Source organism: Melanostigma gelatinosum (genome assembly GCF_949748355.1).
Source record: "Melanostigma gelatinosum genome assembly, chromosome: 3".
Lineage (NCBI taxonomy): Eukaryota > Metazoa > Chordata > Actinopteri > Perciformes > Zoarcidae > Melanostigma > Melanostigma gelatinosum.
In genome coordinates this window covers 7,304,259-7,322,610 of record NC_136636.1, presented here as the reverse complement: position 1 = coordinate 7,322,610, position 18,352 = coordinate 7,304,259, and the positions used below count along the sequence as shown (strand labels likewise).

Below are 18,352 nucleotides of genomic sequence, written 5' to 3'. Positions count from 1 at the left end.
CTCAGTCTGTTTGAGACTCACCGCATCTAAACAACAAACAGAGCTGCAGTGGAGCATCGTGCATGCCAGCACGTGCCCATGTGTCTGAGCACGTTTGTGTGTTTGCGATGATGACCTTGACAGCAGGTGGGTGAACTCCCAGGTGTGTCCCAGTTTTAGTGGGAGGATCAGAGGCAGGTGGGACTGAGCCTGGCTCGATGTGTCCAGATTAATGAGCTTTCTCTCGCTCACATCAGCTGCTACTGCTGCTGCCAGGGCCAAGCTGGAAACAGGGACACAGAACTGGCTCGCACTCACTTGACTCATTTATGTTGCCCCACAAATATACGACGCTATCATGCCATGCCAGCTCCGTGAAACTTTTGAATAAAGAACGAGCATTGATATACGGTATTGTACTCTTCTGTTATCGAAACTTACTTTTGTTTTTGAGATTTTAACCGTAATTATTCTCCAAACACGCTCCATCTTCCTGTTGGTAAAATCCAATTTTAATTTCAAAAGTCTTGCCTGGCCGGGTTGAGTGTCGAGAGGGACCAGCGGGACTTCTCAGAATATAAACATTATGAGACACACTCAACGCTGCTTTAATGACGGTAGTAAAATCAGCCAACTAAATTACGAGGATGAGATTATCCTCATAATGGCGGCATATGAATTTGAACGCTTTCCTGTGTTTGTCAATTGTATTCTTTTTTTTAATCTCGTACCACAGAGACAGATAAGAGAAGGTTTTGCGTGTTGATGTGTGAGAGAAAGGCTGCGGGACGAACAATCTGCCGTGAAACAACATACGGCCAACAGTCACCTGATGCATCTTGGGATAAACAAAAATCGACCCAGCGTGACCTTCCTCATTAGCGGATTAAGATGGAAGATGGAGCAGATACAATGTGTGTTGTGGTGGTGTGTGGGTTGGTGAACAACCTGCAGGAAGCAACACACACACACACATCATCAGTGGACGAGACAAAAGACAGTGAAGAGAAAGCTCCCGCAACCTCGTCAGCAGAGCGGTGCTGGATTTGCGTTGCCATTATATCCGCCCTGCTCTACACACTGAGCAAGAAACATGAGATATTAACCTCCCGTTCACATTTCTACACAAATGACATGAACGAATGAATTCATTTGGTGCTTGGTTTGTTTTATTTGCTGCTGAAAGTAATCCTGACTTCTTTTCTCAGGTTTAGTGACATCCAGGGATGAAATTGGGATTTGTGAGGCAGGAAGCACTGGATTTACAGGTTGCTATTTAATAGCATTGTGCATCCAGAAAAAAGCAAGCTGGTGGTAAACGGATGTTGAAAAAGAAGACCTTTATGTATCGGATTTTCAGTTCATTATTTGACAAATATTTAGGGAAATTAGGTTGACTTGACGTTTTCACGGAGACACAAGCAGCTGTGAAGCACAACCCAGCTGTGTTTTGTGTGCGTGTGTGAGCAAATGATGTGGGATATAGTTCCTGCAAAACTGCTGTGTGAAATAATCCGGTTCTTTCTTCAGCATGGGGCACATCGGGGAGAAGCTCGGTAGCTGGCTACCAACGTAAATCAAGTAAGTCCAAAATAGAGTGACGGTGGGCATCTTGGAGGCTGGGTGGGCAAAGAAAGAGTTCGACTCGGAAAACATGCTTATTCCCTTTCTTACCAAGACTCAGATAGGAGATTGATACAAATCTGAAGCGTGAGCCAGGATACATTTTTGACTTTCGTGTAAAGACAGCTTGCCTCTCTCTGTTCAAAGGTAAAAAAAAAATCTGCTCTGGTCTGTCCGGCTCACTACATTAAGCCCTGAATGTATCATACAAACCGTTGAAGGCCAAGAGAATAATAATACGACATCAAGTCACTGACTTGTATCACATGGCTAGGTGGACACAAATGAGACACAAATGAGACGCAAATGAGACGCAAATGAGACACAAATGAGACACAAATGAGACACAAATGAGACGCAAAATGATGGAACGGTGAGAGTAACGGGGACACAACGCTGCCACTGACCTCTCTGTCCAGACCGGCTGCCACCGTCACTATGTCTCCGGTCTCGCTGTTGATGGTGAACATGTTGGGGATGGGACTGTGGGGCGACTGTGACAGGATGCGGTAGCGCACCATGCCGTTCGCTGTGGTGGCGTCGTCCGAGTCGGTGGCTGTCACCTGCATCACAGATGAGCCTGTGGAGAGAATAGTTCGTCAGCTGGGGAGACTCCGATCGAACAATCTGAAAAGTAGATGACGGCACTCGAGAGGGTCAAGTTGGGTCAAAGCAAGACGGATGTTGCGGCATTCATTAAAATACAAAGACCTTGAAATGTGCTTTTCAAGGTCCCTTTGCTCACACGCGTTTTTTAAAATATGTATGGCACAATGAAGGTCTCCCGCTACCGTTAATACATTGAAAGAATATCAAAGAGAAGGAAGAGGGCTCAGTGAAAACTCAAGTCAATTAGACGTTGCTAATTGCTGTGACATTCTCTGTTCTTTGAGCATCTTTTAGAGTGAGAGCCATTCCAGAGCAAAGCACGAAAACACAAACAAAAGCTGTTAAACAAGCCCCATTTTCCAGGCTGCACTGTTCCGTTATCTGTATATAGAAAGCTGGTGCAGCAAAGTTTCCACCTCTGCAGAGTCCATTTAGTAATGAGCAGCGCTGGGTCTTCTGCAATTTCCACCATCCATTATTTCAGCCTTCAGCGGCACCGTGGCTGCCCTTAATGCTCCGATGCTCTCCCCCCATTTGTCTTAGAATCACGGATAAACACTGCCATTGAGAGCAGACAGCACAGCAGTGGCGAGGCGGAGTGCGTGTGTGTGTGTGTGTGAGAGTGTAAAGAGTGTATGTTTGTCTGCGTTTACTTCCGGGTATATGTGTGCATCTGTATGCATATGCACGTGTGTGTGTGTGTCTTCACAGCACGTATCCGTACCGTGGCCCCGCGTCTTCCCCGAGCAGAATTATTGATTTGCATGAGTTTGTCAGCGGGGCTCACGAATGCGACCAGGCAATTAGGAGCACTTTGTGCTGGAAAGAGGAGAGATCACCTCGCCCCTCTCAAAGGGTTCTGTGAAAATGTCACTTTCCATCAGGCAGCTATTTGCAGGCTGCTGCTGCTGCTGCAGCCAAAAAAAAAATACTGTCAGCTCGCAGGAGGGGCACAGCAGAGAGAAGAGATGGCTGGAGCACTAACATGCTGAAATGAGAAGACTGTGCAAGGAGAGAAAAACGGGGAGACGAGGACATAGGAGCTGCTGTAGTATAAAAAGCCGACGGGGAAACAGAGAAAAGGAGAAAGTGGTAATTAGAACGCCTACGTGTTGTAACTTTGATAGAGACGTTAAAAACATACCACTGTGTTCATGTAAGTGAGCACGAACAAGCATCTCAGCAGCTAATGCATGAGCACTCTGGTTACCTCAGTGGGCACAACGGTGGGTGGTGGGTGCCATGTTGACCCTGCACTAAACCAACAATGTTCAATTATCACATCAAAAGCAATTCAAATAAGTCATAAAAAAAAACCCCAAAGCGTGTATGTTTCAGTGTGCAGCAGAAGTAAGCTGCCGGACTGGCAGCAGGTTGGCTTGTCCCTTCTGGGTCTGAGCAGTTACAGGTGTCTCCATTCTCATAATTGGGTCTAGATGGCACCATCATTCCTGCGACAGCCTGTACGGACAGGATAATTGTAGCCTCGAATTCTATTTCAAACGTCATTAAGTTTCTAAGAAGGATTTGTCACTTTTTTTCCAGCAATGAAAAGAAAAGAGTCCAAGGAAGAAGAAGAAAAACAATTACGGCGATTCCACCGAGGACAGCGTCAATATATATATAATCAGCCTTTCCAGTCCCGTAGGGAGGGAGAGGACGTGATGTTGAATCGCATGTCAGTGCTGCTACCTCTCACTTCAACGAGAAGGATTCAGTGATATGATGATGGTGCGCTTTTACATCCACGGAGGGGCGGCCATGCCTAAAAGGGTTAATCTCTGAGCCTGTTTAATTCCTCTTTAATTTGAACACTAATTCCAAATCCTAATTGCTTTTCCGGCAAAATCGCTGGAGCTGAAAATTGAACTGGTGGCAGGCGCGCATTTTGTCGGCCATTTTGCTCACGTGACCTGAGATCACCGGTGAGGTCTATCTGCTGCGGAAACATTAGTCAGCCAGAGTCAACATCTGCCTCCCAATTACAGGGAAGATAGGAGAAAAAAAAGAAGGACGATGGATCGAGATAGACAGCAGTAACAGGGCGATACACACACAGATGCAAAGATAGGAAGCAGGGGAGGAAATTGGAGAGCAGAAAAAGAAAGTGAAGGCGAGAGTAGAGGTGAGGGTTTATAAAGACCACTAAAAGCAAAAGTACAAGAGGAAGTAAGGGGCAGAGAGGGCAGGGGATGGACGGTGTAAGAGGATCATAACTCTCATCAGTGGAGGGAAGATAGAGGTTGAAGAAGAGGCCACCGTACAGTGGAGAGAGAGCAAGAAGGTTGAGAGCGAAGGGAGGTAAGAGAAAAGGTTGAAACCCGGTGAATCTTGGGGGAAGTGGTGACACAGTGTTCACACAATGGCCTCTAATTGAGCCCACTACTCTCCGACAACATGAAGACAGAGTAAAACCATTCAAACCGCTTCAAATAAACGAGGTCAGCAAAAGGCAGCATTTGTAAATCGATGCAAAGGCCAGATCAAATGCTCACTATTCACTATTACTGCATGATAGCCGTCCCTGAGCAGCACTGCTACCTGCTTACCCTCACGCAGGCCGACGGCCGAGCCGGTGTGGAGGGCAAACAGCCGAACCTGCAGAGGACTCCAGTCCGTCACACAGAAAGGCAACAGAGCAACTACACGGGAGGAGTTATTCCGGATGTCGAGGGTTTTCCGGTTGCAGTTACTGTTCATTTTACTGCATTTTACTTGTGAAGCTGTTAAACTACCTATTTATTATTTATAACACTTATACAGGTGCAATTAATAGTCTGCTCCGCATTGCTTGCGTGTGAAGAAACTTGTCAAAAAAAAAGAAGAAGGAAACTGACACAGAGACAGTTTTTTTTACACCAAAGTGACAGCGCTAACCGTTGACGCTCTGCGTCGTTAAAAAATTGTCTGGATCGGCACTATGGACGAACAATCGGGAGCACAGTGGGACACATCTGCTCACAAAGTCCAGGCTCAATACTGATTGAAATATCGTTGTGCTTTTTCACCTCCGCTCGCCTCCATCACTGCATTTTTCCCTCCTGTGCCGATCCCTAATTACCCCCCCCAGGCAAGACGGAGAGGGAAAGTCTCTTAAATCTCTCTGCAACTGTTAGCAGACTCTTCAGGACAGAGCGGGGGGGAGAGAGAGAGAGATAGAGAGAGAGAGAGAGAGAGAGAGAGAGAGAGAGAGACGCAGCGCACCTGTCCCCCCATTTGGAGAGCAAATCGACTGTGAGAGAAGGCACTCAGCGGCTGGTTTTGATCTTGCGCTCTCGTTTAGGGAGGCCTTTTTTTGAGGAAGACGCTCCATAAAAGGGAACAACTTGCTGTCAGAGTCGGGGGGAGAAGGGGGCGGGAAGGAGAAGGACAGAGCGTCACAGGGCAGATGTTCTGAGTACACTGCAGCATCACAACGTGAGGGCTTTCTGAGGAAGTCACGCCATGTCAGCATATATTTACGCAGAGGCCCTCTCGTGCATCAGTCCAGAGGATGTTGCAGAAATTCAGATCATTTTGGTGACATTGAAGAGGCGAATGTGTTTCATGTATTTTCGTTTTCAACGTGCGCGTGTGTACCGTGTAGCTCTTGAGCTACAGATGTTTTGTTTTCATGATACTCAACCTATTTGCACACATTTAAAAGGTTTATCAGGTTTCTCAGGATAACCCTAGTTTCATATTCAATCCCATTTATTCCTCATTAACAAGAGGTGAATGTGCTGCGATTGCTCATTCGATCATGCACTGTTTTGTTCCATTTGATTACCTGCACAAATTAAATTCTACCAGTCACAGGTTCACGCGCTGCTGAGCAGGGGCCCGGAGGAAGGAAGCGACAAATGAAGCCGTTTCAGACTGATCCCGGCTGACGGCTTGATCGGATCTCTCGCTCCGTAACATCTGGTGACGGCGATAAGGGCGGTTCCCTGCAGGTCTCCCTTCTCTGATGGTTTTTACATGGCGCTAGATGTGAAGATGTGTTGTCATGCTTTGGAGAACCTTTGATATCGGGGTCTGTAGATACAGAATGTGATACCGCTGCAGCTTTACACGTACCCCCCCCCCCCTCTGCTTGGCATTTAGGAAAAAAAAATAGGGGCCCAAGGCTTTGTATTAAACAACTGTCCATAATAAAGGGTTGTTGCTGTTCCACACATTTTCAAAACATGAAACATTTGACATGTACATCTTTCCGCTGAGACAGGGCCGATGAATACGTCTTCAACTGAGCTCTTATTCAGATAATAAAGAATAAGCATCGGCTGCACGCCATCAGGACATTTTCTTAAGTGTAAAGCATTTACACTTAGCAGTGTCTTATCATGCAGATAACGTCTTTCCTTCTGTTGAGAAGTTTGTCTTCACAGAATCAAGAGGTAAGTGAGAAAATGCGTTTTTAATTGCAGGTCGGTTTTTGGATCCGGGTAAAATAAATACATTTCATGGCACAAGTTTTATGACAACCACAACTCACTCAACTGTTGGATCTGATGTGAGCATGATTTTTTTTTTTAAGTATTAAGTTCTCCGTGTCCTGATGGGCACAAGCAGTGCATGGCTACCATAGGTGTTTGTGACTGTAACTGTATTTTGTTGTGAATCATTAATAGGAATATTCTTTGATGTTTCACCGCTGTTTGAACCCGCTGTGGCCAGTGGGAGACAGAGAATTGAGATATTCCAGCAGCATCCGAGCAGAACCCCGAGCAGAACCTGTCAGCTGCAACGCTGTGATAGGTTTCAAACCACCACCTGTAGGCAGGAGGGAACGAGAGAGTGTCACCTGGAGTAGCACCTCGGGAATTTCCATGGGTGTCTTTTGAGTCCACAGACTGATTGATGCACACTGGGGGATCTGTGAAGCACAGGTGCTGGAGAGGGGTCAAAATAGTGAATAAGTGTAAAAAAATAAATAAATACATCGAACAGTAGCTAACATGCTCTTCAGGACTTTGAAAGGTAAAGACTGAAAGAGAGAAAATGGGATAAATCCATAGAATGGGAGGAATTCCCAAGCCAGAAATAAGTACTATTTGTGCGTGGGAGTGCCTCACATGCCTCTCCATTCAAGTTCAGATTTGATATCAATTGATGCTCGTTATCTAAACTGCATTTGGGGGACTTTTAAGGCGAAGAACTTATCGGAAAATGTGTTAATCACTGAATTAATTAAGCTTTGTTGGCAACTATTTTTCAATAAAACCTGTCTCCTGATCCAGCCGGGAGGAAGAGTAATGCTGTTCACATTACAAGCAACAAAAGCAACAAAGCGGTCCAGCGTGGCCAGCTGCATTGTAAATGAGTCACCGTTGAAATGTTGCACCCGCGCTCGTGGATGTAGTTATGCTGTTAAATGGGAACTGGGTAACAGCAACAAAAACACATCGACAAGTGTCGGCCGTCAGTTTGTAGCTTCGTGCCACCGACTTCCATTGAAATGACGAGCAGCCGAAAAAACAACGGGGGTGCTTTTATTGTCGAGACTTTAGAGGAAATTAAATGTGTTTGTCCACCGTTTTCCAGCCGCTCCTTTGATCACAAAATATATTGGATCATTATCTGAAGTGTGGACGCACATACGTGGACACAACTGCGTTCTAATCTGGTGCATCTGATCACAAAAGTCATTTAAAAAAAGACGTGTAACCCGCTCTCTATCTGCGGTACTGCTGTTTGCAAAAAACAACTTGGGCAAAGCTGTGCGGAACTTCATTTTTCGTGAGTAAACAATGTAACTGGCGGAGGATATATTAAAGGCTTAAATCGGCCAGAAAAGTATAGAACTTCTCCTTAAACCGCCACTGAAGATGAATCGCAGTCCTTCCTGTTGTCTCCGGCTAAACGGGCAATTAGGCCAACACGGCGTTGCGGCCTATTTTTCTCATTAAAATTCATCAATTCAGAGACCAAATAGCAAAAGGAAGCTCCGCACACATTAAGCTTCTCTGACGCACCTCTCAACACCGTCATCCACCAACAAATGTTTCTTGGCAGTGATTGCTTAATGACGAGCAGCGTAATTATACTGTACACAGTGTAACATCTTTTTTTGTTAATTGGTACCACAGATTACCTTCTGTTCAAAACTAAATCGAACTCAAAGACTTTTGTCATCACAGGCTCTCATCTGAAACTAAACAGAGATTATCAGAGTGAAAAAACGAAGAAAGTAGCTTTTGGAATGTCTGGTTGCCCTCGCTAATGAGGAGCTCTGTACATAGACTCACGCTCCACTGAGGAGTAACCAGAGTTTACACACACACACACACACACACACACACACACACACACACACACACACACACACACACACACACACACACACACACACACACACACACACACACACACACACACACACACACACACACACTGTCAATCCCATACTTGCTCACACACACACACACACACACACACACACACACACACACACACAGTCAATCCCATACTTGCTCTCACACACACACACACACACACACACACACACACACACACACTGTCAATCCCATACTTGCTCACACACACACACACACACACACACACACACACACACTGTCAATCCCATACTTGCTCACACACACACACACACACACACACACACACACACACACACACACACACTGTCAATCCCATACTTGCTCTCACACACACACACACACACACACACACACACACACACACACACACACACTGTCAATCCCATACTTGCTCACACACACACACACACACACACACACACACACACACACACACACACACACACACACACTGTCAATCCCATACTTGCTCACACACACCCACACCCACACCCACACCCACACACACACTGTCAATCCCATACTTGCTCACACACACACACACTGTCAATCCCATACTTGCTCACACACACACACACACACACACAAACTGTCAATCCCATACTTGCTCTCTCTCACACACACACACACACACACACACTGTCAATCCCATACTTGCTCACACACACACACACACACACACACACACATACTTACACGCACAACATGCTTTCCTATATTATTTACAAATTGCCCTGAGATTAAACTTTGCAACAGAACAATATCTGAACGCTGTGAAGACAAACATTGGTCCTCGGGGTCTGATTGTTAGAACAAGAGTTCTTCCAGTCGAGACATGAAAGCTACTTGCGCATTCTGCTCTCGTCTCTGGCTTCGCACTGACCGCAGCTCTGTTCCCGGATTCCGAGCGAGGGTCTACGTCTCTCCATGCTCTGCAGAATCTGATAATGATGCATCCGGCCAAGACACTGTGACACAAATATCTCATGAACTCGCTCCTCGTCTGAACCGACACGAGTCACGGCGAATTCACACGTCAGAATGTCGGTTGGGCATGCAAGTCCAAGGTTAGTCGAGGACACCGGGAGTAAGACTGAAGCATTAAGGTTTTCTGAAGGGCCCTCTGAAGATTGGGGGGAAAAAAAAGAGCATCTGATTGGTCAACTGGATTATTGCAACTTCTGTGTTCACCTCAGTTGTTACATTATACATTTTGAAGTGTAACAATTGGAGATGATTGCAGGCTTGTATTTATAGGTCTGTTATGGCTTCCATTATGACTCCATTCTCCAGTCAGAGCTGAACAAAAAGTGCAGTTTGAGCGCATATTGTCCTCCTAAAATAAAATGAAGCGACACTTCCTGTTCTCTTCTTTAGTCACAATGTGAGCTTTGTTGTTGAGTTGGTATGTTCGGTAATCCTGAATCTGAGAGACGCAAACATGATACTCTTGCATACACACAACAAAGTCTCTGTACAAAGTGTCTGCTACAAGTACTATGCAGCATCGTTGGTTGCTGTTTGTAAACACACCATTCAAAGATGCTCTCTCCTCCCTGACTCAGCCAGTGAGAGGGAGAGAGAGAGAGAGAGAGAGAGAGAGAGAGAGAGAGAGAGAGGGAGGGAGGGAGGGAGAGCGAGAGAGAGACATAGAGGGAGGGAAGAAGAAGAGGGAGTTGGAGAGAAAGAGAGAGGGAGGGAGGGAGAGAAAGAGAGAAAGACAGCGAGAGAGAGAGAGAGAGAGAGAGAGAGAGAGAGAGAGAGAGAGAGAGAGAGAGAGAGAGGGCGGGAGAGAGAGGGCGGGAGAGAGGGGGAGAAAGAGAGAAAGGAGAGAGAAAGAGAGAGAGAGAGAGAGAGAGAGGGAGAGAGAGGGAGAGGGAGGGAGAGAGGGGGAGAAAGAGAGGGAGAAAGAGAGGGAGAAAGACAGCAAGAGAGAGCGAGAGAGAGGGAGGGAGAGAAATAGAGAGGGAGGGAGAAAGACAGCAAGAGAGAGATAGAGGGAGAGAGAGAGGGAGGGAGGAAGAAAGAGATAGTGGTGGAGAGAGAGAGCGAAATAGAGAGAGTGAGAAGAAAGAAAAGAGAGAGAAAAAAGAGACAGGCAGAGAGAGCGACTGATAGAGAGAGAGAGAGAGAGAGAGAGAGAGAGAGAGAGAGAGAGAGAGAGGAGAAAGAGATAGTGAGGGAGAGGGATGGAGAGGGAGAGGAAGGGAGGAAGAAATTGAGACACAGAAGAGAGAGAGATACAGAGAGGAAGGGGATCGAGAATAGATGATGAGAGGAAGCTGCATTAGTGAGAACAAAGCAGTGAATCCATAAAACAAAACTTCATTTTTCAGATTGTTGTATTTCAAAGCAGGAATAAACACGCCCGGCCGCTCTCACCTGGTTTGGAGCCTTCAGCCACGGAGCCGTTGTACACCTGGTTCTGAAACTCAGGTCTGTTGTCGTTCATGTCGATCACATAGATGTACAGATCGATTGGATTCTCCACTTGGTTGCCATTCATGTCCACCGCATGGGCTCGCAGCTGCCAACAGAGGGAAACAGCAACGCACACACAGAAAGATGGCGCTATTAGCATTCGATGCTGAACATGAGCGTGAATAAATATTCCAAATGTAGCTCAACTGACAACAGGCCGCTGGCTTGATTGATATGAGCGTGTGCAGAATGTCTGGACTGGAACCAACTCGGCGCACACACACACACACACACACACACACACACACACACACACACACACACACTTTGACTTTATTAATTGGCAAACGTTCCGTTTCTTGTTTGCCAACGGGGCACGAGCATCCTGTTGGTATCTTGGCACGGACCACAACAACACGGAAAGGGAGAAAGTCGTGAAATGTTCCAGACACACAAACAACACCTATTTTGTTGTTAGCGCAGCCAGAGGCCTCCGAAAATATCAGAGATGCGTTTCTGCTCAAGCTGTGGCTTCTTTTTGTCTCGCACAAAGCCAGCCTTTTGGATGGATGTCTCCCGACTGATGAGCTGTTCCTCGACAACTCGCGGTGTGTGAGAGGAGTGAGAGCAAACAGGAAGCGTGCGAAGGAGAGGAGCGTCGAAGGGAAAGAAAAAAAGGAGAGTGACTGAGCCTTGTGCAAGTAAATGAGAGATGAAAGCTCAAAGAGGCAGTCGGGGGGGGGGGCTTGAACAGGGAGGACTGACAAAAGCAATCATCATCGACACTGGGATGTCTTAATCTCCACCGCTGCTGTTACACACCCTCCACTCCCCACCAATCCCCGCTAATGATATCTAACATAACGCGGGGCTTTGTAATAGCCCTGGAACCAAACCGGCACTGTTCACTGTGACTTACATTGCCCTCATCCAATTGCCGAGGAATACATATCCTCTGCCGAAATGCTATTCAATCACAGCTTGGCTTGGTGAGGGGCTCTCATTCTGGCGAAAGCTGACACACTGGCAGCAAAATATTTTGTCAACAACAGTTGAGGAGGATCTGCCTGCCAGCCAGCCTATTTACAGGAAGTGATGCATTGTGGGGCGACATGAAAGATGGAGTGACGGCACCTGCGTTTCGCCGCAACGCGGCGATTCATGTCGGCTTTGTGGCTGCCTGTCAGAGATGTTTGGAAACATCACCGAACACGCGGCCGCTTGAGCATTCACGCGTGCCTTCAAACACCGATTCAGACACGGACGTTGACAAAAGCAAACGGATACACGCTAGGGAGGGGAGGGGGGGGGACACAAACACAAAGCCAATCAAAAGAGCCCCCGCTTTAGCCACTTAATGGTCCGCAAGATGCTTGTTTTCCATTGGCCGGAGCACAGCAAACAAAGATGGAGAGGAGACCCAACAAACAAACAAGCACAATCTGTTTTCTCAGCTGTGGACACTGCACGCTGAGGGATGTGTGACTGCTCCATGTGCTCCAGTGCGTGTGGGTGTGAATGTGTGACAATGACTGTGCATTTGTGTCTGTGGCAAAAACGTGTTTTTTTGTGTGCGTGTATATTTAGGCCTTTCTGCCTGTGGATGTGTGTGTGTGCATCCCTGCCTCCGTGTGTCTCTAAATCTCTATAATCGCGTCTGTGTGTGCGTGCGTGAGCGCCACAGTCTGTTTATATGTTCCTGTGTTTGTGTGCTCGATAGAGGAATTGGAAATGTGATCTCGGGGGCCTGGAGGAGTGTGTGCGCGTCTCGCAGACTGCAAGTGTATGTGTGTAGTGTGCATCAGTATTCTGCAGGGTGAGCTTTAGTATGACTGGACCAACCACAGAGGGGAAGTACAGTTCGTATCTGGCCCGGCGGTCCCCTTACCCTGGAGCTGCGTTGCAAATCGTTTTTATCAATTAATTCAAATTGGTTTAGGACGATGTTTAAAATTGGAAATCAATTTTCCGTTTAACCTGGGTAATTAAACGCGCAAGTTCTCCTCAGACACAGGTACAATATCAACATGGCTTCATGCGCTAACAAAAGGGAGGGGCTTTACAACCTGTACAGCATAAGACACTCATTGTAATGGGTTTAAAACGCACATACTCACTGTACACTGAAGTACACACATTCACGCAAACAAGCCCGAAACAAAACCCCAAACATTCTCATATTTGCTCAACTGTGACTCACAGTAGGTCCGGTATGAGGCTGAGGCTAACCTCCGCTCTGCCCACCTCGCAGATCACTTCCCCTCTGCTGCCGGTCTGTCAAAAACAGCAGCCTCGTCGCTCTTTTCACTTGAACCCAAAACTAACAAGCAAAGTTTGGCCAGTGAGCGTGCGGCAGTGCTGGGGACTTCCTGTCTAGTTCAAAGGAAGTAAGCGATGGACTAAAATTTCCCCTGGGTCGAACTCTGGCTACATTCTCCGACACCAAATCATACATCGGATCACCGGCAGCATTGGTCCACGGGAGTCTAAACAGGAGCCGCATTCAAATTGAAGTGCCCTGAACCTAACATGCTGTTTTCACTACAGGCAGTGTCAAATAAGAACTGTTTACTGAGCGGCTGTTCTTTCCCAGGGACCAATAAACTGGCTGCTTTATTGATCCCAATTTGCTGGTTGAGTGTAAGAGCAGGTATGGAGAGACAACAAACACACGCGCAGCGGTGTCCAGAGCCCTAAACGCAGCAAGTAAGATAACAAGAGGCTCATCGAAAACTAAATGGAGCACACACACACACTCACAAAAGTATGTGACAAACCAATCAAGGAGGCAATCATCTAGAGCTCAGTGTTTGTTTAGGCGCGTGTGCATTGGTGTTTATAATGTGTGCGCTGACAGAGATCCACTCTCCTTTATTCTATTCTTCCTCTGGGATGGCAGCGTGCTTTTGAATTAGCTCTATCAGCAGCGCAGCCATCTATCATGCTGTCAGGCACGCGGGTGGCGGGAGTCTGACACCAGCGCTCACCTCGAGCGGGGGATTCTGTTTGACACAATTAAGAGAATTGTTTCACCGTCTGTCTCCACTTTACCATGCTATTCTGTTGACGATTGCAACAAATTCCTGATCTATTTTATTGATAAGGTAACAGGTATTAGGTCTGGCATTCAGCCTGGGATCTGTTCATCTACTTGTAGCTCCTCGCAATCCCCTGCTGTTCTGGACTCTTTCCAGCCTATCAGCCTTCAAGACCTGATGGACTTAATTAACAAAACAAAGCCATCATCTTGCCCTCTGGATATAATTCCATCCTCTCTATTTCAGAATGTTCTGCTAACTATTGGCCCTGCAGTAACATCTATTGTCAATTCCTCATTGTCTACAGGAATTGTCCCTTCTTATTTCAAACATGCCACTATCCAGCCCATATTAAAGAAACCTAACTTAGATCCAGCTTTGCCCATGAACTACAGGCCCATATCAAAACTGCCTTTCTTGTGTGTGTGGCGAGAAATGTGTGTGTGTGGCGAGAAATCCTATGGGCCATATGCAGCGCTAACTGTACAGCTGTTAGCCTGCACCTTTGAACGGCACAGCTGTAAAGTGCACAAGGTGAGCGTGGTACAACATGTGTGGGGAAGGGGGGTACAGCAGTACGGTACAAGACGGGAAGGCCGGGCACACACACACACACACACACACACACACACACACACACACACACACACACACACACACACACACACACACACACACACACACACACACACACACACACACACACACACACACACACACACACACACACACACAGACAGAAAGTCAGAAGAACTGGGGAAGCGAGAGACCCGACCCTGTTTATCAATCAGCATTCCAGACATGTTGGTACACACTAGACGCTGCACCTGCTCATTAGCTCTGATGGTGAGAACAAAGACAAAAGTTTTTCTGCACTCGACCTTGGTTCTGTCTCTCTTCCCTCTGTTCTATCCACGCCGCGCCACTCTGTGCGGTTAAACCTCGATACAAATGCCGGTTAAAGTGGCTAAAGAGTGTTTTGTCGAGCCATTCGTCCTTTCATCGCTGGCTTTCGGCATCGCTCAGAACCTTGAGACGCTGGTGTGGAGGTACTGTACACTTTTTTTTCTGAACGCGCTCCAACTTGTGCTTTTGTTTCGGCAGGCAACATTAGGGTTAGAATGAAAGGTAGATGGGGGAAGAGGACAGGCGAGGCTCATTTCCACGGGGATGATCAGGAGATAATGAGACGGACGGAAATGGAGCTAAAGGGGGGGGGGGGGGACAGAAACAGACAAGACGGACTGGCTTCATCCTTACATGGAAGGATGCTCTCTCCTCTCGGTCCAGGGGCTGGGTGACAAACATGTTGCCGCTGATGGGGTCTATGTTGTAGATCCCACTCGGGGGCTGATCGGCGCCGGCTCCCGTGATGCTGTAGCGGATCCCAGACGCCTTGTCCTGATCTGAGCGGATCTGAGAAGAGAAGCAGAGAAACAAGTTTAACGCACAACACGATCAGAGCATCGAGAAAAAAAGGCATTGTGAAATACAGTTTTAGAGAAGCGTGAAAGGACACGGGGTGTTTGATAGAAATACAGATGAAAACATTTCCACTGCCAGCTTTCTTTTTGAGCTCACGCTTTGAACATACAGCCTGAAGCTAAAAACTGAAAATTGAACAACGTGCAGTGAGGGAATGAGAGCCACGCTCAGAGGATTTTGTCTGACCTGTTGAGTTTTTGGTTTTCTTTTCCTTCGTAGCGGCGTCTCGGCAGACCTTGAGCAAGTGTAAAAGGACCTTACTACCAGCTATGCTGGTATTTGTGTTATTCTCAACCACGTCCGACTGGCGCTCAATGTGCCTGTTTCACCTTCAACACCTCCGTTGTTATTTCTCACACAAATCAAAATGTGACATTTAAAGAGTGATATATTTGACTTTGAACAAGTTTCAGTTTGTACGCCTCCACTGCCACGGCAATAGAAATATCAATACTTTTGCTCAGCACAGTCCCGACTCAAAAGAAGACAAAGGGAGATTGGATTGAAGCATTTCTGTGACATTGATTTCCAATGAGCTCCAAGGATTCAACTATCTCACAGCACAATGCAGCAACGTCAATGTGACATCTAACTATAAAGCAAAGAATCTCTGAACGTCTGTCTGTGTCGGTATGTGTGTGTGTGTGTGTGTGTATGTTCTTCGCATATCTCAAGAACCGATCTACTTCACCGGGTGGGTGTATTGGGGACCTAAGAACATTGAACTGGGAGTAATTTGGCCAGATAACGTTAGAACCTCAAAAACAAAAATCCCTTTTCCTATCCATGTACAAGAAAGATATATACACTGTCACCAAATTGGTGCAGCACATCTGTGGACTATTAAAGTTCCATACAGTTTGCTAAAATGCCTTCTGTGGGCAAGGCTTATATTACCAAAAAATGTTATGTGTAGATATGATGTCTGTGAGGGACCATGGGAAATTTGGTGCCAATAGACGGCGCTGTAGCAGCACATTTGGCGTGTGTATTGCTGGGGCCCAAGGAAGTGCAGTGTTGAAGTTGGTGCAATTTGGACCTGCGACATATTCAATGTCTTCAATATGCTCGGGGCGGCGCGTCAGGGCTTTTGCAAGCACTGTCCGTGCTGTTAGCACCGTTAGCTGCAAGCCGCTTGCCCAGCCGCCATTTGTGGTTGGGAATCATCATCTAAAACAAACGACGGTACGACTCAGTATACAAAGCTGTAATGTGATTACTGTGTTCACGTTTAGTATACTGATTCACAGGAATCATTTCATCAAATTACAGTGGCCAACGACTCCATAAATCCAGTAATATGGATTGATTTTATGGATTCATGGGTCCTGGACAGTTTAATCTTGGTGCTTTATCTTCATATCCTCTTCCCTCCGAACTGGGAATGAACCATCACTACGGCTACAAATTACAAATCAGAGGTAATAATCCCAGAGTCAAATGGTGAGAAAAGGAAGGCGTGGCTCTTTTTCTCGCTCAATCTTTCTCTTCTCCTCCTCTGCAATTTCCCCGGTCTGTGGGGCTGCAGATCATGCATGAAAATCAAATGACTTCATCCGTTCAGCAGTGACGGCGGCTTCTGCATAAAACATCTCTCTGTTTGAACATGAAACCCCGTCTCTTAATTTACAACGTGGTCCTCCCACACCCACGGTGTAGCACTCTGGTGCGAGCTTTCACGCCCGCAATTTTCATCTCCCGGGCTCGCTTCAGACAGGATCCGTGCGTGGACCTTGCAGCTTCAGGTGTAATGTACAGCGTAGCATTACGCCCATCAATCTGTGCACTCAGGCTCTTCTACTCGGCGTTCATGTAATCACTGTAGCATGACAATGATACTGTAAGACTGATTACATGTATTATTCACGACGCCCACCCTCTGCCAATCAAAGCGGGATGAAACGACGCATCAATAATAACTTAATTTGATCATTCGCCCTCATCAGTGTCACAACGCGGTGCAGAACAGACGGATTATGCATTGCGGTAACGAGAACATGCCTGAGACATTCTCTGTGTTATCCGGGAAGCAGACAAACTTGTTAAGGCCTCTGGTCGAGTTGTGGGAACATGCAACAAAACAAAATACTGCAATGAAAAAACAACAAAAAGAAAACACTACCCTGCATCTATTTCTGAATGTCAGTATTTCTCGGGTGCATAAGAGGCAGCTTGTAGCCATGTCTGTGTGTGATGTGAGGTGTTTGACAGGTAAGAGATTCTCTGTGAGCACACCAAAGCGAGGATCAAAAGGACCAGCTCGGTTCAATCATTAACAAGGCCGTCATGTGGGAAACGAACATGTGAAGTTTTCACCTGCCACGGCTCTGCGCCTCGGCATCCGGACGTGTGCGTGCGAGCGAGCGGTTGCGTGTCTGGTGGTGTGAGTGTCTGAGTGATCTGTCTCTTCGCTGGAGCTTCAAAGCGGACCGCGTGTAGCTGCCACACTGCTGGAATAGTCCCAAGAGGAGACAAAAGGAGCGCTTACACGTCATGCGGCCTCCGCCTTTCCACACCTGCTTTCAAAAATTCCACATCAAGGCCACCTGAGAGCAGATGTCACATTTGCCGGTGTTTCTTAATGAAGAGTCTTCAGATCAATAAATTGAATAAATGTAGAAACACGGCTTCTTGGAGTCCTGGGAATCCCATGAGTGACAACTGCTCAATTGAGCCAATTGAATGGAATGCTAATGATGAAAGCTGGGATTTCTATCCTCCTCTCCATCGCCCTCTATCTATCTATCGCTGTCCTTCATTCTTTCACTTCAGTACCTCTTGGCAGATAGAATGGCTACTAATCATGCAAAAGCAGATGCAAGGAACTAACTGGCTGTCTGTCTCCGTCAGATCAGACCAGACATCAGATAAATGACC

At 46.7% G+C, this 18,352-nt stretch overlaps 1 protein-coding gene across 1 annotated transcript in view; it reads right to left on the bottom strand.

The window, feature by feature from the left end:
• The window catches only part of cdh4 (cadherin 4, type 1, R-cadherin (retinal)), a gene marked incomplete at its 3' end in the record, with an annotated part of 60,508 nt that overhangs the window by 23,755 nt on the left and 18,401 nt on the right, over positions 1–18,352 (bottom strand). The window contains exons 3-5 of the mRNA XM_079266222.1: positions 15,251–15,406; positions 10,914–11,058; positions 2,010–2,182 (exon numbers count right to left, since the gene is read on the bottom strand). Of these exons, the coding sequence (XP_079122348.1) occupies positions 2,010–2,182; positions 10,914–11,058; positions 15,251–15,406 (474 nt within the window). The remainder of the gene's footprint in view (positions 1–2,009; positions 2,183–10,913; positions 11,059–15,250; positions 15,407–18,352) is intronic.